The 25928-nt window shown below is 40.6% G+C and overlaps 1 protein-coding gene across 2 annotated transcripts in view; it reads left to right on the top strand.

The window, feature by feature from the left end:
• MED4 (mediator complex subunit 4) overlaps nt 1-25928 on the top strand; it is a 57333-nt gene that overhangs the window by 21917 nt on the left and 9488 nt on the right. The window contains exons 2-4 of one of the 2 annotated variants that reach the window (XM_030813378.1): nt 3986-4046; nt 21082-21148; nt 25061-25231. In XM_030813378.1, coding sequence (XP_030669238.1) covers nt 21095-21148; nt 25061-25231 — 225 coding nt within the window. In that variant the 5' untranslated portion in view covers nt 3986-4046; nt 21082-21094. Of the gene's footprint in view, nt 1-3985; nt 4047-16109; nt 16543-21081; nt 21149-25060; nt 25232-25928 lie in introns of those variants that run through there. The other variant, XM_003270069.3, reaches the window with a different exon arrangement.

Below are 25928 nucleotides of genomic sequence, written 5' to 3'. Positions count from 1 at the left end.
TGTGCTCAGAGTTGAACACAGGATTTCTATCTGAACTCTTTTCAGGTTTCTGCCATTATATTCAGTTTCCTAAGAAAAATGCAAGAAGGAGACAGTTCCAACTGTACACCAACTGTCCTGATAGAGGCTGCTGCATAGTCTGTTCTGCCCTGCAGACTCCTCCAGGATCCCTGATTCTCCCTCCCCCTTCCTTCGACCTCTGACATTGACAGTGAGTGACAGCCAGTCCCTGCAGTCTTCCTTTCTCCCTGTTTCCTGGGGCCACCCTGAACTTACCCAGGTTTCTGCAGGGGTGTAAACCAAATAGAAACTGTGAGTATACTAAGGATTATGTGGAATGAGAAAGAGGATTTATTAGAGTTTTGTGATCCCTGGATGTCTCCCAACCTCGTTTTCCTTGGTAATAGACGTGGGCCAGGCTCTTCACTTGTGTTGGGGATGTAAAGTCTATTAACCAACACCTTAGGATGCCAACAAGCCAACAGGGGACATTTTTGCAAACAGATTTAAATATGCATCTGTCAGATGGTCACTTGCCACATGATGTTTGTGTTCCATAATTCTACCACTTCACATCTAAATTCGACATTAAGGGCTCTGTGGGTTTGGTGTCTAAGGACTTAAAGAAGAACCACTGACACTTCTAAAATCAAATTATCTAAACTGCCTTTGAAATTGTAAGGCCTTTGTTGAGGAATGTCAACAAAGTGGTCCTGCCAGAATCTGAGAAATACCTTTGAGGCACTTTGCACAGCATACTGGCCAGGCAGCAGCATTGTATACAGCAGATCTTGGAAATGGATTGCCTGGTTATCCTGAAAATGAAGCATTATGCATTTTTCTAGTTGAGAAGAGATAAAAGCCTGTATCAGATGGAGTGAAATGTGCCCAATGTTTGGCATGGGCTTTCCAATGAAAATAAAAGGTCCAAACAAAGAGCAGAGCATGCAGTTTCAGATCTCCTAGGAGAAAGAATTTGGTGTTTGTAATTAGAAATTTTATATCAGGTGTTAGATTCACAAAGTGGGCAGGCAACTTTCTGGAAAGCTAACTGCTGAGACAGGGAGTCGCTGTGTTCACCACTGGACTGGGGCTGGCTGAAAGGGATAACTTATGGGGAGGATTGAGGACCAGACCTGGCTGAAGCCCAGCATGTCGAAGAGAAACGTGTTATCCAAGAAGAGGCAAAGGCCAAGCCACAGAGAATCTGAAAGGACAAAGAATCCATTGTTCTGCCCTGACAAGTGCCAAGAAACCTCCTTTAACCTCTTTGATTTTACTCAAATATTTAATGGTAAACCCATCCTTATGGCTTTTAATGGTAATATATATATATATATATATACACACACACACACACGCACACACACATACATATATATACATATATTCTAGCCAGGGTCAGAATCAGATAACATGAGTTTGGATGTATTTGAAAGTAAATGGAAAAATGGAAAATAATGATACTGTAGTTACCAAGAAGGCTAAACGAGCTGGGAATTTGGTTGTTTCGAGGTGGATTCGATTCTTCATTTCCTGCCACTTCGATGTTAATCTCTGTGCCATTGTCGGGGAGATACAGTGACTCATTTGCACACAGGGTCATGTAGTACTTTCTGAATTGTGATAAACATTCAGAAACGGTACGACCATCAGAGGCAAATTTTGCCAATTAAACTATATTGTGTAGATCATAAAGTATTTTTCTAAATTAAATCAAATCAGTAAGTATTTATCAAGCAGGTACTTATGTGAGAGGCTAACACACAAAAACAAACAGGACTTGAAATGCAAGGAAATGAAAAACAAGCTGGAAAATGGGAATTATAGTTGATCTTTTCTGAATTGTTTCCACAGACTCAGAGACAGGAAGTGAACTAACTTACTAACAGCCAGAAAGGAAAATTTTTTCTGGGAAATCTCTCTTTATAGAGCCAAAACAAATATTTTGATCTGGGAGAAAACAAAAGTTTAAGTGAATGTAAAACTGACCTTCACATTCAGATGCTAGATAAGTCAAAGAACTTCAATTAAATACTGATGACTTACTCTGTGGTAGGTACTGCTTATAGGAAGTTGAAAAGATATGGTGTCATTTATGAAGACATTTAAACATATATTATTCTGTGCAAAACAGGTACTATTCTGTGCCAAAAAATTTCCTTTGTCCTCAAAACTTCTTTGTTATTGTTATTTAGGAATGTCAGAAGGATAAGAATGTTAAGAGTTATTGTTATCTGAAGTTTATGACTTTGGCAAAATCTACCAGAGACTCTTTGTCCATCAAATGAAGAAATGTGGACTGGGTGATGATATCATTAGTTGGTTTTGTTTTGGTTAATTGGCTGTACCTCAGCACCACTGATTTTTTAAATTACTGGCTGCTGAGAGTAGTCAGCCTCCACCTTGAGTCCTTGAATCCCAGAAGGTTCTTAAAAGTATCAATGCTATTGGGACTAACTGAAATATCAAATATCTTTGCTGTGAATTGGAATTATATCAACTTCACCACCAAGTGCTAGATGAGTAAAGTGGGAAAGGACATTTACTGTACATGTCATCTACTCACTTCTCTAGCTACCCTAAATTCTATCCTTAAATCAGATTAGGCCACCAGAAGACCGTATGCCTGAACCACATTAAATTAGCCTCTCACCAAATGGCCTTTGCTGGCCTCAGAGGCTCTGAGAGGCAAGGTTTCCCCAAAAAGAAGGTGAGACAAATAAAATTCTGGATATAATGGAACTTTTGGAAGACAAATGAAAAATTATTGTAAGAGGTTACAAGAAGAAAAAGAAATAGAAACTACTGGAAGAACTAAAAGCTGTATAGGAAGGAAATTATCACCATAATACCCTACTTGGCTCTGCCCTGAGCAGCAATTACATAGTTACTATACTGAAAACATTGTTGAATATCTAAATAGAATTTAGTGGTAATGGATCTGAAAAACACAAAGATTTTTTCAAACAAATTTTTTATTTTAGAATAGTTTTACCAGCCTGGGCAACATGGTGAAACCCTGGCTCTACAAAAAATACAAAAAAATTAGCTGGGTATGGTGGCGTGTGACTGTAGTCCTACCTACTTGGGGAGGCTGAGGTGGGAGGATCACTTGAGCCAGGGAAGTCGAGGCTGCAGTGAGCTGAGAAGAAATTCTGCACTCCATCCTGGGAAAAAATTGTGAAGATAGTAAAGAGTTTCCATCTATCTCATACTAGTTTTCCCTATTATTAACTCCTTACAATAATTAAGTACATCTGTTACAATTAAGAAACCAATACTGGCTGGGTGCGGTGGCTCAGGCCTGTAATCCCAGCACTTTGGGAGGCCGAGGCGAGTGGATCACGAGGTTAGGAGATCCAGACCATCCTGGCTGACACAGTGAAACCCCGTCTCTATTAAAAATACAAAAAATTAACAGGGCTAGGTGGCGGGCGCCTGTAGTCCCAACTACTCGGGAGGCTGAGGCAAGAGAATGGCATGAACCCCGGGGGGCGGAGCCTGCTGTGAGCCGAGATCGCACCATTGCACTCCAGCCTGGGCGACAGCAAGACTCTGTCTCAAAAAAAAAAAAAAAGAAACCAATACTGGGCCAGGCACGGTGTGGCTCACACCTGTAATTCCAGCACTTTGGGAGACCGAGGTGGGTGGATCACCTGAGGTCAGGAGTTCAAGACCAGCCTGGCCAACATGGCAAAACCTTGTCTCTACTAAAAATACAAAAATTAGCTGGGTGTGGTGGTGGGCATCTGTAATCCCAGATATTTGGGAGGCTGAGGCAGGAGAATTGCTTGAACCTGGGAGGTTGCAGTGAGCCAAGATCATGCCACTGCACTCCAGCCTGAGCAACAGAGTGAGACTGTCTCAAAAAAAAAAAAAAGAAAAAGAAAAGAAACCAATACTGATACATTATTATTAACTAAAGTCAATACTTTTTTTCAGAATTTTTTAGTTCTTTCTTAATGTTGCTTTTCTGTTTCAGGATCTCATTCAGGACACCACATCACCGTTAGTCAGAGTGTCTCCTCGGGCTCTTCTTGGCTGTGAGTTTCTCAGAGCGTCCTTGTTTTTAATGGCCTTGAATATTTTGAAGAGTATGGGTTAGGTGTTTTGTAGAAAGCCCTTCACTTGGGATTTATCTGGTGGAGTTAGAGTTTGGAGGAAAACCCCAGAGGTAAAGTGCCATTTCCATCACATCCTGTCAAGAGTGCTGGTGTTAGTCAGTTAGGGCTGCCACTGCAAAATACCACAGACTGTGTGTTTTAAACACCAGAAATTTGTTGTGAAGCCTGGAAATATAAAATCCGCAGCATTGGTTTATTCTGAGGCCTCGCTCCTTGTCGCGCAGATGGCTGCCTTCTCATCGTGTTCTCACACGGCTCTTTCTCCATGCATCCACCTTCCTGGGGCCTTTCTCCCTGTGTCCTAATCTCTTATTTTAAGAACACCAGACAGCTTGAATAGGGACTGTAACGGCCTCACTTTAACTTATTACCTACTGAAAGGTCCTGTCTCCAGATACAGTCCCATTCTTTGATCCTGGGAGTTAACGGCTTCAACATGTGAATTTGGGCAGGAGGGGGACACAATTCAGCCTGTAACAAGTACTTACTATCAACTGACTTCTTGCCGTTGTCCTTGATCACGTGGCTGAAGTAGTGTTTGTCAGGCTCCTCCTCTGTAAGTTACTCCCTCACCCCCGATCTCTGATACAGTTTTTAATTTTATTTATTTATTTATTTATTTATTTATTTATTTTTTGAGACGGAGTCTTGCTGCGTCACCCAGGCTGGAGTGCAATGGCACAATCTCGGCTCACTGCAACCTCCGCCTCCCAGGTTCAAGCGGTTCTCCTGCCTCAGCCTCCAAGTAGCTGGGATTACAGGTACCCACCACCACGCCCAGTTAATTTTTGTATTTTTAGTAGAGACGGGGTTTTGCCATGTTAGCCAGACTGGCCTCGAACTCCTGACCTCAGGTGATCCACCTGCCTCGGCCACCCAAAGTGCTATGATTACAGGTGTGAGCCATTGCGCCCGGCCTCTGATATAGTTAAGATATTCGTCCCCTCTAAATCTCTTGTAGAAACTTGGTCCTCAGTGTTGGAGGCGGAGCCTCGGAGAAGGTGTTTGGATCATGTGGCGGATCCCTCATGAACTTCTTGGTGGCATCCTCCTGGTAATGAGTGAGTTCCAGGTCTATTAGGTACCTCAAGATGTGATTGTAAAAAACAGCCTGGCACCTCCTCCTCTCTCTCTTGCCTCCTCCCTCACTGTGTGGCACACTTGCTCCCCTTTCTCCTTTTGCCATGATTGGAAGCTCCCTGAAGCCCTTACCAGAAGCAGATGCTTGGCTGAGTATAGTGGTTCATGCCTATAATCCCAGCACTTTGAGAGGTGGAGGCAGGGGGATCGAGACCAGCGGGCAATATAGCAAGACCCTATCTCTACTATTTAAATATTTTTAAAACTTAAAAAAAAAAGAGTTCTTGCCATTTTTTTTGTACAGCCTGCAGAACTGTGAGCCAAATAAATGACTTCTCTTTTAATTACCCAGGTTCAAGGAATCCTTTATAGCAATGCAAATAAACTATAAAGGATTCCTTGAACCTGGGTAATTAAAAGCAAAGAGATACATGTATGTATACCAATCAGCGTATAGACACATATTCATACATATTTCTATTTGTGACCCTGTGTATCTATGTTAAGCTATACAAGAGTTCATACTGATCTAATCCAGTACGACATGGATCATTCCAGCCTTCTCCCCTTCTCTGCAACTTTTTCTGTTTCACTTAGCAATACACATTTAAGATTCTTCCATGTCTTAGGGTGGCTTTGATAGCTCATTCCTTTTTGTTACTGTACAGTATTTCATTATACAGATGTACTAATGTTTGTTATGTAATTCCATTACTTATCCAACCCATTGAACAACATTCTGGTTACTTTCAGTTAGAATTTTTTAATATGTTGCAAACTTTCATGTATCCGCAAAGTAATATGACTTCCAAAAAACTTACTGAATGCATTGGGATATGCTGAAGTATGATAGTTATGATGATAGCTGCTGGACATTGCGGTATGGTGGCGAAGAATACTGGCTCTGACTTTAGACTGCTTGGGTGCTGCCACCTCCCAGTATGTGATCTTAGATGGATGATCTAACTTCTCTGTGCCTCAGTGTCTTTGATTGTAAACAGGGATAGCAATTGTACCTATACAGTATGAAACAACACCCAGTCCAGTAGACATTACCCACTTCTGTAATTTATTTTTATTTGCACATACCATGCAGCAAGCACATTACATACATCCCTCTATGCCTTCCAGCAAAAATAGGGAAAGCTTCATTTCCCCGTTTTATAGGCTGAGAACCTGAAATGCAGAGACCATAAATCATTAGAACCAGGACTTGAATTGAGGTTAGTCATTTTACGAAGGCTCTGATCATTCAACTTCGTTACAGTGATTCCCCAGACCAAAAGAGAAGTTTCCTTTCATGCAGCCCTAGACATACTGGACCTGCAATATCATCTTTACTCTGGGTTGTCACATTTTATGAAGGACAAACTAGAATGTATGAAACAGATGATCAAGTTGATGAAAGGTCTGTAAACCCTTTTAAATGAGGTTTGACTGAAGGAACTAGGGATGATTACGTGGGTGAAAAAATAAAATATCAGAGATGAAATAAACCAAAATGTTAACAACACGTGTCTCTCAATGGTGGGCTAACAGGTGATATTTATTTTTTCATATATTTCTAGATTTTCTAAGATGCATCGTATATATGCACATATACATGCATCATAGTAAATCTAGAAGTACAAAAAAATAAAAATCGGCCTGGTGCAGTGGCTCACACCTTTAATCCCAGCACTTTGGGAGGCCGAGGTGGGTGGATCACCTGAGGTCAGGAGTTTAAGACTAGCCTGGCCAACATGGTGAAACCCGTCTCTACTAAAATACAAAAATTAGACGGACATGGTGGCAAGCACCTGTAATCCTAGCTACTCGAGAGGCTGAGGCACAAGAATAGCTTGAAACCAAGAGGCGGAAGTTGCAGTGAGCTGAGATTGCGCCATTGCACTCCAATTGCACTCCATTGCACTCCTGTGCGACAGAGCGAGACTCCATCTCAAAATAAATAAATAAATAAAAATAAAAATCATAATCATAATATATATTTTCTATGATGTATATATATAAGCATATATATATGCATCAGAAAATCTAGAAAATATAAAAAATGCATCCTAGAAAATATAGAAAATTTTAAAAAGAAATAAAAATATGCACGTATATATGAAACTTTTATAAGAAAAAATATCTTAATAAATTGTGGTTTTAAAAAACTTACTAGGCTGTTGTGTGAAAGACAGATTAAATGTTTTATTTATGACTTCAGAAGACACAGTTTGTGCTCAATATGTGAAAATTATCTTGAGGCATATTTGGGCTCATTATACATAAAATTAGCTGATGTGATGTAGCCACCTCCCCTCTACCAGAAAGGGTTTGATCACAGGCTGGCATCAGGCTAGACCGGATGACTTCTGAGATCTCTTTAGCTTTTATTCCATAACCTGGGCTTCTACTTAAGAACACAAAATGTTTTTAATTGTTTTAGCTCACGATGTACAAATTGATGCTGTTAATATAAATACATTTAGTTTATTCATCTCTCCAAGCACCCAAGAACACTTAGAGATTTGTTTTATGTATTAGGATAAAATGGACCTGTATTTTCTTAGAATAATCTGAGAATTTTTACTCATTCAAACTAGACTTTTTTTCATCTTGTATTGGTTTCCTAGGGCTGCTATAATAAATTACCACAACCTGCGTGGCTAGAAACAACAGAAAATTTTCCTCTCACAGTTGCAGAGGCGAGAAGTCCCAAAATCAAGGTGTCAACAGAGCTGTGCTCCCTCAGAGGCTCTAGGGAAGGGTCCTTCCTTGCCTCTCCCAGCTTCAGGAGGCTGCAGGCATTCCTTGGCTTGTGGCTGCATAACTCCAGTCTCTGCCTCTGTCTTCACACGACCTTCTCCTCTTCCTTCTGTGTCTCTCCTCTGTGTATCTCTTATAATGACACCTTGATACTGGATTTAGGGGCAACTTGGATAATCCAGGATCATCTCATCTTGAGATCCTTAATTACAACTCCAAAAACCTTTCCAAATAAAATCACATTTACAAGTTCTGGGAGGTGGACATATATTTTGGGAAGGCCACCATTCAATCCACGATTAAGAAGTTTGTGAGACATTTTGACAATTTGCTTTCTGATACTGATTCTTTGCTCTAGTCCTTCTTCCTCTAGACCTGCCAATCTTCCTGCCCATCTCTGATACTTATTCCAGCCAACTTCTATCTTAAGAGTCTCTCCCTTCACCTCATCCAGGAGGCCTTTCCTGACCACTGTTGTCTTGCTCACCTCTATAGGCCTAGCATTTAGTGTGGCATATACACAGAACTTAATAAATATTTGTTGAAAGGATCAATGAATCTACCAAAGGAGGTCAAAGATGATGCCCACCCTTCTTCTGAGTTACTCAGAGGTCATAAGTTTTTAATGATGCCTGGAGAATTTCAGGGAGAGGATGACATTTCTCTTATTTGAGAGTCTGATAAATTCCAGGAGATTTTTCCACTGATACCACACTGCAAATATTTAAGGGGAATGAGGCTGGGCACAGTGGCTCACGCCTGTAATCCCAGCACTTTGGGAGGCCAAGGTGGGAGGATCACCTGAGGTCAGGAGTTTAAGACCAGCCTGGCCAACATGGCGAAACTCTCTGTCTCTACTAAGAATTCAAAAATTAGCTGGGTGTGGTGGCACACGCCTGAAATTCCAGGTACTCAGGAGGCCGAGGCAGGAGAATCTCTTGAATGTCGGAGGCAGAGGTTGCAGTGAGCCGAGATTGTGCCACTGCACTCCAGCCTGGGTGACAGAGTGACATTCGGTCTCAAAATACGTACATAAATAAAAATAAATAAATAAAGGGAATGAGAGGCTTAACCTAACCTGTTTTTCATTCTCAAGGCACAAGAATGTAGGGAGTTAAAGTCAAATGCCACAGTTACTAGAGGGCTAATGACTTTAATTAACTGAGTAATTTTGAAGAGTGGGAGTTTTTTGTCATATTGTTTTTGAAAGTGGAGGATGAGGTTCTTTTGAGGAAAGCCTCAAAATGTAACTAGGATGTGGGGGTGAAGGAGTAAGGGGTGAATCTTCTCTTGAGGTGGAGCAGCCCTAGTTGGTTCTAAGTGAGATAACTTGGCTAATTAAAAGCAGTTAAAATGGCACATTTTGAGGCTTTGTAATTTATTTAAAAATTAGATTTGCTGCCCCATATGCCAGCAACTTGCTGGGAATTCATCCCTTTCTCCCAGTAGCTTTTTGAGAGGTGATTTATGTCTTCAGAAACCATAAATGGTGGTTCTTGATATTGGAGCTTGATCCTGAATTGAGTGTTATTTTTACTTGGGATTAAAGGCTCTGAGGTTCATGTCTTGAGGTAGAGTTTCAACTCTTTTTGTTTCTTGGAGAAGAGTTAATGAATGCAGTTGGTCTGTTTTCCTTCTCTCACTGCCTGCCTGCCAGGAACGAAATACCTGAGTCTGACTTTCCATCTTAACCTTGACCTTGAATATGTTTTTTTGTTTTTTGTTTTTTGTTTTCCTCAGTGAATCAAGTGAGGCAAGATCCTAAATTGAGAAAGGGGAAGGGAAAGGAGATGTTGAGGGGTGGAGAGAGGCAATGGTGTGAAACTGTATGAAGGACAGTGGAGAGGGGTCAGAATAGGGATGCATAGTCTCATTACCCAGAAGCACTAAGGACCCACTGGAGATTTGGGGGTTAAAGTCATGAATTTCAGTTGCAACAAACTAACTGGCTTGTGTGTTTTTCTCCAACCATATTCAGCCGCATTGGTATAGGCATGTAGTAGGCACAGCTGCATTTAGCTCAGCGCCTGGCCTTGCCAAGGGAATAAGACAAATCAAGATGGGGGCAAGAAAGTCAAAGGTATGTGCAAGGCAATAATTAGACATCCCCAGATGCCCATTGACATGCAACCCCTCTTTATTAGTCTCCTAGGGCTATCGTAACAAAATGCCACAGACTGAGTGGTTTAAGCAACAAGAATTTATTTTCTCACAATTCTGGAAGCCAAAAGTCCAAGATCAAGATGTCAACAAGACTGGTTTCTTCCAAGGCCTCTCTCCTTGGCTAGCCCGTGTCTGCCTTCTTGCCATATTCTCACATGGTCTTTTCTCTGTGCACACTCATCCCTGGCATCTTTTCCTCTTCTTATAAAGACACCAGTCAGATTGAATTAGGGTCTACCCTAATGGCCTCATTTTAACTTGATCACCTCTTTGAAGACCCCATCTCCAAAGCATTCACACTTTTTCAGTACAAAGTAAAAAATACATTTTACGTTTGACCCAGTGCACACATACCTAGATACATAAGTGAAAAAAGTTTCCACAAGATGCACAATGCACTTTGATATTTTAGATATTTTCTTTTCTATTAAAAAAAACTCTACAGGGATATGTTAGGCATGTCAAACAAATAATAATTACATAGTTATGTGTAGATATAGTGTAGTAATGTAAACACTAACTATTGACGTAACAAAGAATTGTGTTTTTTGTTTTTTTTTTGAGACCGAGTTTCACTCTTGTTGCCCAGACTGGAGTGCAATGACGTGATCTCGATTCACTGCAACCTCTACCTCTGGGGTGTTCCAGCAATTCTCCTGCCTCAGCCTCCTAAGTAGCTAGGATTACAGGCATGTGCCACCACGCCTAGCCAATTTTTTGTACTTTTTTAGTAGAGATGGGGTTTCACCATGTTGGTCAGGCTGGTCTCGAATGCCTTGGCCTCTCAAAGTACTGGGATTATAGGCATAAGCCACCACGCCTGGCCAGAACTGTGTTCTAACTAATGGGAAGATAAATGACACATGTAAGAGAGATAAAAATCCTCATTTATCATAATAGGAAATAAATTTCAAAAACAGTTGAATAGAGATATAGAATATATGCATATTATTTTAAAATATGTGAGCAAAGAATAGAAGTAATGGTTAAAAATGCTGAGAGTGCCCACCTTTAGTGAGAAGGATATGCTAGGAAGTGGGGCTCAGGAGGTGGTAACTTAGAACTTTTTTGTTTTCATTAGAAGCTTTTGAGTACCATTTGATTTTAGACTATGTATATATGTTGTTTGATGAAAATAAAAAATAGGCCGGGTGAAGTGGCTCACATAGCAAGGCTCTGCCTTAAAAAGTAAAATAGGCCAAGCATAGTGGCTCATGCCTATAATCCCAGCATTTTGAGAGGCCGAGGCGGTCAGATCACCTGAGGTCAGGAGTTCGAGACCAGCCTGGCCGACATGACGAAACCCCATTTCTACTAAAAATATAAAATTAGGCCAGGCGCGGTGGCTCACGCTTGTAATCCCAGCACTTTAGGAGGCCGAGGCGGGCGGATCACGAGGTCAGGAGATCGAGACCACGGTGAAACCCCGTCTCTACTAAAAATACAAAAAAATTAGCAGGGCGTGGTGGCGGGCGCCTGTAGTCCCAGCTACTCGGAGAGGCTGAGGCAGGAGAATGGCGTGAACCCGGGAGGCGGAGCTTGCAGTGAGCCGAGATCGCACCACTGCACTCCAGCCTGGGCGACACAGTGAGACTCCGTCTCAAAAAAAAAAAAAAAAAAATTAGCCAGGCATGGTAGCATATGCCTATAATCCCAGCTACTTGGGAGGCTGAGGCAGGAGAATTGTTTGAACCTGGGAGGTGGATGTTGCAATGAGCTGAGATCGTGCCACTGCACTCCAGCCTAGGCGACAGAGCAAGAGTCTGTCTCAAAAATATAATAATAAAATAAAAAAAAATTTTTTTAAGATACATAGTGTATTCAGCTATCTATTCTGCTGACCCTTAGGGACAGCCTTGGTTGAGTTTCTTGCTGCACCTCCAAACCTCCACACCAACTGCTTGCAGCTGCTTTTTGCTCAGAATTTCAGGCTGTGCATTTATTTGATAGTGTTTGTATGAGGGGTTCTTCAAAAAGTTCATGAAAAGTGTGTATTATAGAAAAACTATACATGCATTTCAAAATATTTTTCCACCAAAATAAAGTCATACTAACCTGTTATAACATGTATGAACAGGATCTAGTTTGAGGCACAAGAAGGATAAGACATCAGTTTGACAAGAGCCCCTATCAGAACAATATGAATTCTACTAAAATTGAAGCAAGAATATCAAATTGATGGTGAAGCTTGTGTGGAAGAATGGTGAAATCTTGATGCTTTATGAGAAGTTTATGAGGACAATGCCCTAAAGAAATCAGCAGTTTTACAAATAGAAAACTCATTTGAAGAATGGATGAGATGATGTTGAAGATAAAGCCTGCAGCAACAGACCATACACATCAATTTGCAAGGAAAATATTTATCTTGTTTGTGCCCGAATTGCAGAGGACCAGCAATTAATAGACAACACTATAGACATGTCAATTTGTTCAGCCTATACAATTCTGACTGAAAAACTAAAGTTGAGAAAACTTTCCAATCAATGGGTGCCAAAACTGTTATGCCCAAATCGCCTGCAGACAAGAGCAGGGCATTCAATGGAAATTTTAAACAAGTGAGATCAAGATCCTGAGGCACTTCTTTGAAGAGCTGTAACAGGAGATGAAAAATGGCTTTACCAGCACAACCCTGAAGATAAAGCAAAATCAAAGCAATGGCTACCAAGAGGTGGAAGTGGTCCAGTCAAAGCAAAAGCAGACCAGTCAAGATCAAACAGCATGGCAACAGTTTTTGGGATGCTCAAGGCATTTTGTTTGGTGACTTTCTGGGGAGCCAAAGAATGGTAACAATGGCTTATTATGAGAGTGTTTTGAGAAAGTTAGCAAAAGCTTTAGCAGAAAGACACCCGAGAAAGCTTCACCGGAGAGGCCTTCTCCACCACAACAATACTCCTGCTCATTCCTCTCATCAAACAAGGACAATTTTGAAAGTGTTTCAGTGGGAAATCATTGAACATCCACCTTACAGTCCTGATCTGACTTCTTTTTGTTTCCTAATCTTAAAAAAATCTGGGCCAGGCTCAGTGTCTCATGCCTGTAGTCCCAGCACTTTCGGAGGCTGAGGCAGGTGGTTCACTTGAGGTCAGGAGTTTGAGACCAGCTTGGCCATCATGGCAAAATCCCATCTCTACTAAAAATACAAAAATTAGCCAGGCATGGTGGCACATGCCTGTAATCCCAGCTGAGACAGGAGAATCACTTGAACCCAGGAGGTGGAGGTTGCAGTGAGCCAAGATCATGCCACCACACTCCAGCTTGAGCAAGACAACAGAGCAAGACTCTGTCTCAAAAATAAATAAATAAATAAATAAAATCTGTAAAGGGCACTCATTTTTCTTCAGTTAATAATGTATTGGGAGGATTGCTTGAGCCTGGGAGGTCAAGGTTGCAGTGAGCTATGGTTGTACCACTGCCCTCCAGCCTGAGTGACACAGAGTGAGACCCTGTGGCCAAAAAAAAAAAGTAAAAAAGACAGTATTGACCTGGTTAAATTCCGAGGACCCTCAGTTCTTTAGGGATGAACTAAATGGCTGGTATCATCATTTACAAAAGTGTCTTGAACTAGATGGAGGTTATGTTGAGAAATAAAGTTTATATTTTAAATTATTATCTTTTAATTCCATTTTTCCATGAACTTTTTGAAGTCCTCTCATATTTTAGGTCAGAGGTTCCCAGTCCTTTTAATACATGAAGATCCTTCTTTCTTTACAGAGAGTTGGGATAACCAGTGGTAAAGAGCACAGACCCTGGAGCCAGACTCCGGGTTCAGATTCCAGCTTTGCCATTTACTATATGATCCCAGCATGTGTCTTAACATCTCTGCCTCTCAGTTTCATTATCTGTAACACAGGGATAGTAGCAGTACTTACCTCATAGGAGTGTTAGGAAAATTAAACAAGTTAATATTTTTTAAGTGCTTAGAACAGTACCCAGCATGTTACATAAATAAAATTTCATGAGAAAGTAGTGTCCTTTTTGAATCTACAGATTGAGAAAATATGTACCTAACTCCAAATTACCATGAATTTAGTAAAACTATACAAAATAATTCATATTTGTTTATCACGCCTGGATTTGCACAATTTGCAAGACAGCATATCTGTGAAAGATGCTATTACTTATCAGTCTATAGAAACTATTTAATATGCATATGAATTTGCAATAAATCTGAGGAGGTCAGGAGTTCACAATACACATATACGCTCCACACACTGATCCTCAATGTCTGCAAAGTAGGACTATAATTGGTTATTTTTAACTAATTAGAATCCTAGAATTTTTATGTTTACACTAATATAATGTTCTCTCTCCTCCTACCAGAGTCATGGCTCAATATGACCTGTGAGAGTTGAGTAAACAAAACTAACACATACGGCAGAAGTTTGGCACCCTGGAAACCTAACATAAGAAATGATTGACTAGAGTACTGAGAGGCATATTTAGAATGCAAGTGTAATGAACAAAGCTTCAATCTACTTTAACCCATTGCCTGAGAATTGACTGCATTAACAAAAAAGGGTTAGCCAACAGCAGATGCAGGGAACGGTCAAAAAACAAAAGGTGACAAGGATCTCTTGCGCTGTCTAGGGGAAAAGGTACTGACCTATGAACACAAATAATCCAGTCTCTTGAACACAAATATCCCTACACTGCAGAGATACAAAGCCTCATGATTGTGTCATTAATTTTTAATCTATCCTTGTTTGTTCTGATCCAAGTTTAACAAGCAACATCCTGTGATAATATGGCTTCTCGTATAGTTTTGTCTATGGGAAAAAGATATGTTTGGCACTATTACTTTTCATCGTAAGTGAGTAAATCAGCATTCTAGATTACGCAGCAGTTGCTATGAGTGAATTTATTTAACATGAATTTCTGAAAGACTTGTCAACTCTGGGTGCCCAGGAGTCAGGTTTAGCACCTCCAAAAAGACAGAGTAGAGGATGAGACCCTGAAATGAAAGGACTACAGGTACTACTACCTCATGGGAGTGAGGCAGTCCCAGACCGTCTTTTATAATAGCAACATGGAATCCTCATTCCCAATAGGCTTGTAACTTTGGTTTTTTCTGGTAGAGAGTGATCCCTACTACATTGTTACCCCTAGGAAAAGTAAGCTAAGACGTATTTTTGCCTTTGACAACCAGTTCTGGTTTGGAATGTGTGCTACATCAATGACTTGAACTGTTAATTAACTACTACTTATGTACTGTATTGATTCCTTCAGTTCAATAATTAACCTGAGAAATGAGCAAAACATTTTGTTGGAAGATGTATGGCTATAAAGATGGATTATAGAAATGTGGAAGCAACCTAACTATCCATCATCAGACGAATGGATAATCAAAAGGTGCCATATGCATACAACGGAATATTAGTCTTAAAAAGGAAAGATATTCCAGCACATGCTACATCATAGATGAACCTGGAGGACATAATGCTGAGTGACATAAGCCAGACACAAAAAAGACAAATACTGTATGATTCTGCTTATATGAGGTACCTAGAGTAGCCAAACTTACAGAGATGGAAAGTAGAATGGTGGTTGCCAGGGCCTGGAGAAAGAAGGGATAGGGAATTAGCATTTAGTGAGTACAGAGTTTGTTTTGCAAGATAAAAGGTTTTGGAGAAGGATAGTTGCTCAACAGTATAAATGTATTTAATGCCACTGAACTATCCACTTAAAAATGGTTAAGGTGGGCCAGGTGCAGTGGCTCACGCCTGTAATTCCACCACTTTGGGAGGCTGAGGTGGGCGGATCACGAGGTCAGGAGATCGAGACCATCTTGGCTAACATGGTGAGACCCCCGTCTCTACTAAAAATACAAAAAATTAGCCGGGCGTGGTGGCGGGCGCCTGTAGTCCCAGCTACGCGGGAGGCTGAGGCAGGAAAATGGAGTGAACCCAGGAGGCGGAGCTTGCAGTGAGCCAAGACATCCGCGACGATGCACTCCAGTCTGGGCAACAGAGCGAGACTCGTCTCAAAAAAAAAAAGAAAGAAAGAAAGAAAGAAAGAAAGAAAGAAAGAGAAAAAACATTAGGCCCAGGAGAATCAGACTGCGTTGCCCACCTTGTTCTCAGTTCAGCTGTCGCTCCCAGGGTTTGGACCAGAAAGCCCTCGCTGGCCCAGCAGATGGCGCCGGTGCCCGCAGTGCACCTCCAGGCGCAAAGAGGGCGCTCTCGCCAGGCCTCTTGTTCCTCTCCTGGGTGACTCTTCCGCCTTCCGAGCCCGCCTTCTCGCCACGCACCTGCGTCAGCGCGCTCTGCGCGTGCGCCGGCGGCGGGGCTGTGGGGAGAATGGCTGCGTCTTCGAGTGGTGAGAAGGAGAAGGAGCGGCTGGGAGGCGGTTTGGTAGTGGCGAGTGGTAACAGCACACGAGAGCGGTTGCTGTCTGCGCTTGAGGATTTGGAGGTCTTGTCTAGGTAATGCGGCGAGCCTGAGAGCCGGACTGGAGCTGGGCCGGGAGACTGACACCGGAGCCGGCCGGCACTGCGTTTGTGCTCGTTCTCGGGGTTCGGCGGGGAGGGCCAGCTGGGGAGTTTCGGGTGCATGAGGGTCACGGACGTGGGGTCCGCAGCCCTCTGGCACTCTGGGCAGCGGTTTTTCCCGTTAGAGGGAATTTTAGTAATGATAAGAACTCGCGCTGTCTGAGCCCCTTTGTCCGCAGCCAGCCACTTAACATTTATGGAACGCCCCTTAGGTGCTAAGCATTGGGGAGACGGTAGTGAAGGGCAGGCTGGATGCCAGCTGTCGAGAGAGAGACAGATGTGTAAACTGGCTTGGGGCCTGTTTTTATTAGAGGGCTGCGCTGCGGGGTACTGAAGCACAGGAGCTAGGCACCTTTCCTGGTTGTAGTCAGGGCAGGCTCTCTGAAGAAAGGGCTGCTTGGGAAGCATGAGCTCGCCGAACTCACTAGGCAGCACAGGTAGATGGAACAGCAAGTCCAAAAAGCTTGGCTTGGTGGAGTTGCAAGTTGTTTAGAATGGTTGTGTGTCAGAGATAGCAGATGAAATTAGATGTCATTCTTCATCTTCTGTCACCTTTCATGATAAGTCTTTCAAGTTGAAGCCTTCCTTGACTCCCTTCCATTGACTTGGATGGTAAATTATCTTGGTTCTACCTCCTAAAATGTTGCTCAAATTTGCCCTCTCGTTCCTACACCGCCTCCCGCTGTTCATAACTACTTCTTAAATGTAGCCTCCCAGTTTTAGCTGCCTCATGCTTCTGTACTTTATCCTTTTATATTGGCCGATACCAGTTTTAAAAGGCATGTTATATCACTTTTCTGCAGAAAAATTACATAAAACGTACCTCATTGGTAGGTTTGCGTTGTCCAGTGAGGCAAAGTTCAAATTCTTTAGTCAGACTTCCACGTCTTCAGTACCATTCCCAGTCTACCCCCGATTTGGTGAATGATTCATATATCCTTCAGAATCCAGCTCAAATGTCACTTTTTCTGTAGCCAACATTCTTTGACAGCTTTAGAATAAATCTTATATGTTGTATTTTAAAATATACCTGATATAATCAGCACTTTATCTTTGGTGTTAAATTTAGTCCTTGCCATAGTATTGCTACCAGGTTACCAGGTCAGCACAATATTTAATGATGGAAGAAAACCCCAAAACACCTAGACACCAGAAATTAAATGGCTTATGTGTTTGATCCACTGTTTAAAATAAACTGTATTAGGGCCGGGTGCGGTGGCTTACGCCTGTAATCCCAGCATTTTGGGAGGCCAAGGCGGGCGGATCATTGGAACTTCTTCACAGAATGAAGCTGCTCTGGTGGTGTGACTGGCTTCCAGAAAAGTCTCATGTGTTCAGTCAGAGATAGTTACGTGTACTGATTCTGTGATCTGTGAAGTTTGTCAGTCTCTGAATGTAATTTGTGTTTGGCTTGCATTTATGAAAATGAGAAGAAAATTCACGAATGTACCTTACATATTTTTAGGTTTAGCCTCTTGACTTTAAAAATAGTGGATTTATAACTTAGGATCTTTTCTTTTTCTATTAACCTGATTATACAGCCTTTCAGGATATTTATTACTTTGTAAAATGTAATGCAAGGAGATGGTCTTAAAAAGTTGAAACACAGGTTGTAGGCTAAACATTTTTCTTAACCCGTTTGTAACTCAAAACTCATTGTTCCACAGAACCATGTTGATAGGAGTCTTGAGTTTTCCACACCAGCCTGTTAATTCTGTTTACCTGAAAAGTATATTACCACTAATAATGTAGGCTCTAACCCCTATGGAAATTTTATTTCTATGGGGAATTGTGTCTGGATTCTAATGCAGTATGCCGGGAATGCACCTTCTTTTTAGCAGGACAGGGCTCTTGAGTGTGGGGCTTCCTTTGGCCTCTTTTTCACAACTGGGGAGGACAGAGGTTTCTATTTTGTCCTGGACTGTTACAGAACCTGACTAAGTCTTAGAGACTTCTACCTCCCCTCTGCTCCTGTGCCTAAGGCAAGCCTTGTAAAGCCTTCTGTGGACTCACACTCCCAGGTTTGCAAGAACAGAGGAAGGCTTATCCCACATCTCCTACCATAGCCCCACTCCAGTCAGCACCACCCCTGCCCCACCTGAAACCAGCTTTTACTTAGACCGGAGGTTCTCAACTGTCTATGTCTCACTTGTGGTGTACACTAAAAAGTTTACTTAACGTGCTGTTTTCATACACTGTTGATCCATCAGCAAGTCCTGTTAGCTCTACCTCCAAAAGAGATCTGAAATCTGTCCACGTTTCTCCCATCACCATTACTAAGTCCTGGAGGCTATGACCTAGTCAAAACCAGTGTCATTTTTTGCCTGGAACACTACAAAAACCACCTAACTTACTTCCTGTTCTGGCCCTCTTACAGTCTATTTACCAAATCGCTCAGCAGTTTTTAAAAGTATAAATCAGGTCATGCCATTTCCCTGTTTAAAATAATCCAGTGCCTTCTCATTGCATTTAGAATGAAACACTAGGCTGGGCGCAGTGGCTCATGCCTGTAATCCCAGCACTTTGGGATGCCGAGGCCGGCAGATCACCTGAGGTCGGGAGTTCGAGACCAGCCTGACCAACACGGAGAAACCCCATCTGTACTAAAAAAAAAATACAAAATTAGCCGGGCGTGGTGGCACATGCCTGTAATCCCAGCTGCTAGGGAGGCTGAGGCAGGAGAATCGCTTGAGCCCGGGAGGTGGAGGTTGCAGTGAGCCGAGATCGTGCCATTGCACTCCAGCATGGGCAACAAGAGCAAAACTCCATCTGAAAAAATAAAAAATAAAAAAAGAATGAAACACTAATCTTTACCATAACTATAAGGCCCTACGTAATCTCACCCCTAGCCACCTGGCTGCTGCATCCTCACTTTGCTTTCCTCTCCCCATTGTACCAGGCCCTGGCTACACCTCCTCAGATCCATCTTTGGGGCACTGAACTATCTGTGTCTTCTACTGTGCTCTTTCCTTCCAGACATCTTGGCTGACTTCTCTCATTTAATCCGTGTCTTATGTAAAAGCTGTGCCCTTAGGAAGACCTTCTCTGACCACCCTATTGAAGTAGCCAACCCACTCCCCCAATAGTCTCTAATAAAACATTGCTTTATTTCTTTCTCAACCCTTATCACTCTAGTTTTATTTCTTCTCTTAGTTCTTCTTGTCTCTTGTATTAGAATTTAAGTGCCATTGTTCACTTTGATACCCCAAGTATCTAGAAAGTGCCTGGCACATAATAGGCACTCAATAAATATTTGACAAATTAGTGAATAAATGAAGACTTTGCATTCTTATATCTACTTTTTTCATTCATTGATTAATCCATAAATAATGGTATGGGGAAGTAGTAGTGGGAAGGGTTGGGTCTAGTTGACATGATCCAGAAAAATGATATGAGGCTGGTTGGAAGGAAGGTGGAAATTTGAAGGTAAAAATAGCCTGGTAGCCAGTGAGAAAGTACAAGCACTCAGTCTGATCAGAGCAGTGTCAGGTAGCTAGTTGTGAAGCTGCCCCTTCTGCATAATTTCTCAAAAGTCCCATCTATTAACAAGTTTGAAACTAATATATAAACATTACCTGCTGTACATTTTTCCCGATCTTATTTTCCTCATCAGATACTAATTTTCATATAGGGAAATTGTCATATTTATTAAATGAGCATTCTAAAAGGATATCATTTTATTATGTGTAAGGATCACTCTTAGTTGATAGATGTTTAATTTAAAAAATTCAAATAAAGTGGAGAATCATTAAAAAATGGTCCGTGCATCCCTTGTTTTATTTTACCTTAAAATATATAAACATACGTTCATTCACTAATCATGTTATGTAAGGCAGGAGTCAGAAAACTTTTTCTGCGAAGGCCAGATAATAAATACTTTCGGGTTTATGGGCCATATAGTCTCTGCTGTAACAACTCAACTCTGCTTCTGTATTGGGAACACTGCCATAGACAATTTGTATATTAATGGGCAGACTGCCTTAGGAAAATGTTATTTACAAAAACTGCAGATGTGCTGGATTTGGCCTGTACACCCCTAATGTATGAGTTTTTCTTGCATAAATCGCTCATAATGCATTGTCTGCAATTTGTAGTTTGATTTCTAGATCAAATCAAAATGAGAACTTATCCTGTTATCAAGCAGTCTTAGGGCAGACCCTTAGTTTTTATGACTTTTCCCTGGTCCTTTCTTTATAGCTGTCCTTTGCAAGCCTCTGTGGAGTCTTTCCAAGCATTAGGCTTAGGTTTTTATAGAAAGAACTCTTTCTATTCACAATCGTATTTCATTGGCATTTAGGTAATAGCTATTTATATAATGATAGTATTAAGTAGAACTTTTATAAATAAGTTTGGTAACCAGCACAAGCGAGTCTTGGTGAGTTGCAGTTCACAGTCATAATGGACTGTAGGGAGTAGCCCTAGATGTTCAGCATGCTGTGAAAGGGTTTTTGTTGTTGTTGTTGTTTTTTTTAGGGAACTTATAGAAATGCTGGCAATTTCAAGAAACCAAAAGTTGTTACAGGCTGGAGAGGAAAACCAGGTAAGTGGCTTCTTTTTAAATTAATTAATTTCTCTTTGTTTTTTAATTAAAAGAAAAAAACTTGATTTCTGCAAGTTTCCTATTTATATTTACTTTGTGTGGGAACAGGAATATTGGATCCTTTTAAGTTATTAATTGAAACTTTAAAATTGGTATTTTCTTTGTATCATTTACTTAAGATAACAGTGTGCTTAAGAAGAATAGTTGCCTAAGGGTTTAGCAGTATTTTATTATTTTTTCTTACAGTTCTAGTTACACTTACATGTTTATTTATTTTTGTCCTTTGAATTAACCAAGAAAGGCTTGTTGTATGGAGATTACAACAATATTTAGAATCAAAAGTTAATGCTCAAAAACTTAACCCTGTATTCTAAGTATAGTTCCCTAATGCAACTTGAACATGAGGGGAAGTAAAAGAGCATACAACTCTTATTAGACATTGCCTTATAGGTGTGAAAGTATGGTTAGTTTTTATTTGCTCACTTTTCTGTGCTTTCTAATTTTCCATGGTGGGTGAACAGACTTTTTTTCCTGATTCAGAAATTTTTTAGAGGTAAGAGGATAAATTTTATATTATGTTTTTGGCACAACTAATTTTTTCTTTTTTGAGACAGATTCTTGCTCTGTAGCCCAGGCTAGAGTGCAGTGGCATGATGACTGCTCACTGCAGCCTCAACCTGCTGGACTCAAGTGATCTCCCACTTATCCTCACCGGTATCTGGAACTATAGGCATGCACTATAATGCCTTGCTAATTTAAAAGAAATTTTTTTTTTGGTAGAGACATGGTCTCACTGTGTTGCCCAGGCCAGTCTTGAACTGTCTTGAACTCCTGCCCTCAAGGGATCCTCCCCACCTTGGCCTACCAAAGTGCTAGGACTACAGGCATGAGCCACCATAGCTGGCCAAAAAAAAATGTTTAAGAGAAAATGAATGGAGAGGATTAACCTTTCTAAAGAAGATGTGAAGGAGAAGAGGAGACAGTAATACATCTTTTGTCTGCAGCATTATCTTAGTTCTATTTTATGTTTTGAGGGCAGGGAAATCTGACAGACTGAATAGAAAAGTGTCAGTGAGCCTCAGTAGGGGAGGAGGGGATCCAGATGAGGCCACAAGCTAGGAAAAACAGCTAACCTTAGGGGTAGTAAGGTTTTTGTTTTGTTTTTTTCAAAAAAGAAAGAGGCTAGAGATAAATATGTTAGTAGAAGACTACTAGTCTCTCAGGTACTCTATTAATACCCGTGGGATTAAATAGGAGTTTATACAAAATGTGCAAGAAGTAAAATGCAAGGCTTGACTTTATTTGGTAGACACTTATTAAATGCTTGCTATGGGCCAGGCGCACAGATTATTCAGAAGGCGATAATTAAGACCTATAATCAGCACTGACCTTTCTTGTACTTTTTAAAGAGTAGCAATTTTGTGAATTGTATCTTGTACTTAGTACTGTGGATTCCTATGTAATTTTCATTGAAACTGTTAATATTAGAGAGGGATGTGCCCATTGGAAAATTTTCTAGCCACCATTTTATTTGGATATTTATAATTTTATATAGAATTTTAGAATTAGAAAGGATCTTAACGATGTTCAGTTCAACCTCCTGTGAGACTGAGCTCCAGGGTGGACGGATGAGCTAGAGGTTAATGGTGAGTGGAACCAGAACCTAGGTCTTCTGACTTTAGTTGAATAATTTTTTTCTACTGAACAATAAGATCTGAAGAGAATATTTTTTACTCATGGGTAGTGTACAAATTAATTCAACCTGTGTAAACTTCTTGAAAGTTGTCAGGGAACTACTGTGTACTAGCTTTAATAATACAGCTTTTATAGAAATGGAAACCTAGCTTTCTCCTATGATGTGGGAGGAATGAGGATTAAAAGTCTATTAAATACATAGAATATACTTTACTTTTTGCAGAAAAAGCTTTCTATTGTTATTTAAAATACTCTTAATATTTGGCAGTTTGTAGCTCAGTCTTTTGTCTATTGTATTAGAATTCCTATAAAATGAGAGGAACTTCATGTCAAAAGGCACTTGAAGAGGCATACCTGTACTTTTTAGTCTTCAACAAATTTTTAAAAATAGTTTTAAAATTGATTCTGAATTTTGATAGCTATTTTCTTTCTGAAGTAGTATTCTCTACTTAGCACAGTAAAGTAAGGATATTTAGACTAGACTTGCATCTTAATTCTGTACTGGGGTTGTGATCGTAATAACTAGCCTTTGCTGAACTCTTCCTGTATGTACTTGAAGTGCATTATATCATGAATCCTCACAATAGCTTCATGTAATGGCTATTATTAATATTATATTCCTTTTCCTATTAAGAACACAGGCTCAGAGAGGCTGGTAACTTTCCCTGTGTCACACAGCTAGCAGGTGGAGGACTAGAGATATGAACCCCCAGACTTTCTATTTTATGTGTTTTATACTTCATGGTTTTTGCCATATCTGCATACCACTTGTTTGTGTACTGTTTTATGAAATCACTGTTTGTTTGTTTTTTTTTTCTGAGACGAAGTCTCGCTCTGTCACCCAGGCTGGAGTGCAGTGGCGTGATCTGGGTTCACAGCAACCTCTGCCTCCTGGGTTCAAGCAATTCTTCTGCCTCAGCCTCCTGAGTAGCTGGGATTACAGGCGTGTGCCACCACCCCCGGCTAATTTTTATATTTTTAGTAGAGACGAGGTTTCACCATGTTGGTCAGGCTGGTCTCAAACTCCTGACCTCGTGATCCGCCTACCTTGGCCTCCCAAAGTGCTGGGATTACAGACATGAGCCACTGCGCCTGGCTGAAATCACTGTATTTTTAAGATCATCTTCATCGTAAACAATACTGTGCATAAACTCAGAGTTTCAGTGTCTCAGTTTTTTCTAATATATATTAGCACAAATGTGTAAGTGTAAAAGTTTTTTTAAGTTCTTGGTGCCACCTAAAATCATCTCAAATACCAAGTTTTGGGAGAACTTTCATTATATATATACATATGTATATTTGAGATGGAGTTTCACTCTTGTTGCCCAGGCTGGAGTGCAATGGCGCGATCTCAGCTCACTGCAGCCTCTGCCTCCGGGTTCAAGCGATTCTCCTGCCTCAGCCTCCCGAGTACCTGGGATTGTAGGCATGCACCACCACACCCAGCTAATTTTATATTTTTAGTAGAGATGGGGTTTCTCCATGTTGGTCAGGCTGGTCTCGAACTTTTGACCTCTGGTGATTCGCATGCCTTGGCCTCCCAAAGTGCTAGGATTACAGGCATGAGCCACCGTGCCTGGCCTATATTGTATTTTTAAGGATAAACTTTTTTTTTTTTTTTTTGAGACAGAGTCTTACTCTATCACCCAGGCTGGAGTGCAGTGGCGTGATCTTGGCTCACTGCAACCTCCACCTCCCAGGTTCACGCGATTCTCCTGCCTCAACCTGCTGAGTAACTGGGATTTTAGGCGCCACCACACCCAACTAATTATTGTATTTTTAGTAGAGATGGGGTTTCACCATGTTGGCCAGGCCAGTCTCGACCTCCTGACCCTCAAGTGATCTGCCTGCCTCAGCCTCCCAAAGTTCTGGGATTACAGGCATGAGTCACTGTGCCCAGCCATAAGGATAAACTTTAAAATTGTGTCTTCCTAGGAAATCACTAAACTTGCTCATGTTGCCATATTGCTAGTTCTGAAAGACTAGTTTTTATTTTGTTTTGTATGAAAGAATAGCTGAAAAAGTAGAAAAGTTTGATATTAATGTTTCCCAAAATAATCATAGGTAGGCTATTTTTATTCTTAACAAGAATTAGGAATAACATTTTGAAGGTGTTGAAATTTATAGCCTAGCCAATTCAGTTATGGATTCTTCATTTCATTGGAATGCAGCCTTTCAGTAGTCTATTGTCTGATTTAATTGACTGTTATCTGACAGGTCCTGGAGTTGTTAATTCACCGAGATGGGGAATTTCAAGAACTAATGAAATTGGCACTTAATCAGGGAAAAATTCATCATGAAATGCAAGTTTTAGAAAAAGAAGTAGAGAAGAGAGACAGTGATATTCAGCAACTACAAAAACAGCTAAAGGAAGCAGAACAAATACTGGTAAGTCGACAGAGGTTGGTTCTTAAGGTTAAAAAAGGATGTTGTTTAATCTGTTTCTGAAAAATCTGTTATCAAGATTTTGAAGAGCAGAAAACTAGACTTTCCAAGTCTAAAGGTGATATCTTGTCACTAACCATTGCCAGTGATTAAATGAAAGGCTATTGTCATTCTCTTTTTTACTTACTGTTTTCAGATAGTCTGCATTACTTGTGAGCCACATTTTCATTTGCTTAAAGATTTTACAGTATTCAATTATAGAAATGGAAAGTTTTACTTTTATCCTGGTCTGATATAAATTTTAATTATCAGTAGTCTAAATCTCTTTTTTTTTTGGTCTCTGATCCTTAGGATAAAAATCAGGGAAATTTTTCATTTTTTTATATCTTTTGAAATCAGTAAAAATATATACACATTTTATAAATTGATTAAAATTTACATTAATTTAGTCATTCATCCGCATCTAGGTAGGATTTGGACATATATCAAGGATCCTAGTTTTCCCTCTGCTGTTCTTGGCTACTATTTCAAAGAGGCAATTTATTTGCTATTATTCGCCCAGTTACTTCACTAAATACTAACTAATATAACATGATAGTATTGCAGAAATAGCTGAGCTTGATTCTCATGTTGACCAGACATTGCTGGCATCCTTACCACTGATGAATCTCTTAACAAATGTGTTAAAATGAGCTCCAGT

Source organism: Nomascus leucogenys, chromosome 5 (genome assembly GCF_006542625.1).
Source record: "Nomascus leucogenys isolate Asia chromosome 5, Asia_NLE_v1, whole genome shotgun sequence".
In the NCBI taxonomy this organism is placed as follows: domain Eukaryota; kingdom Metazoa; phylum Chordata; class Mammalia; order Primates; family Hylobatidae; genus Nomascus; species Nomascus leucogenys.
This window is presented reverse-complemented; position numbering and strand designations above follow the sequence as displayed.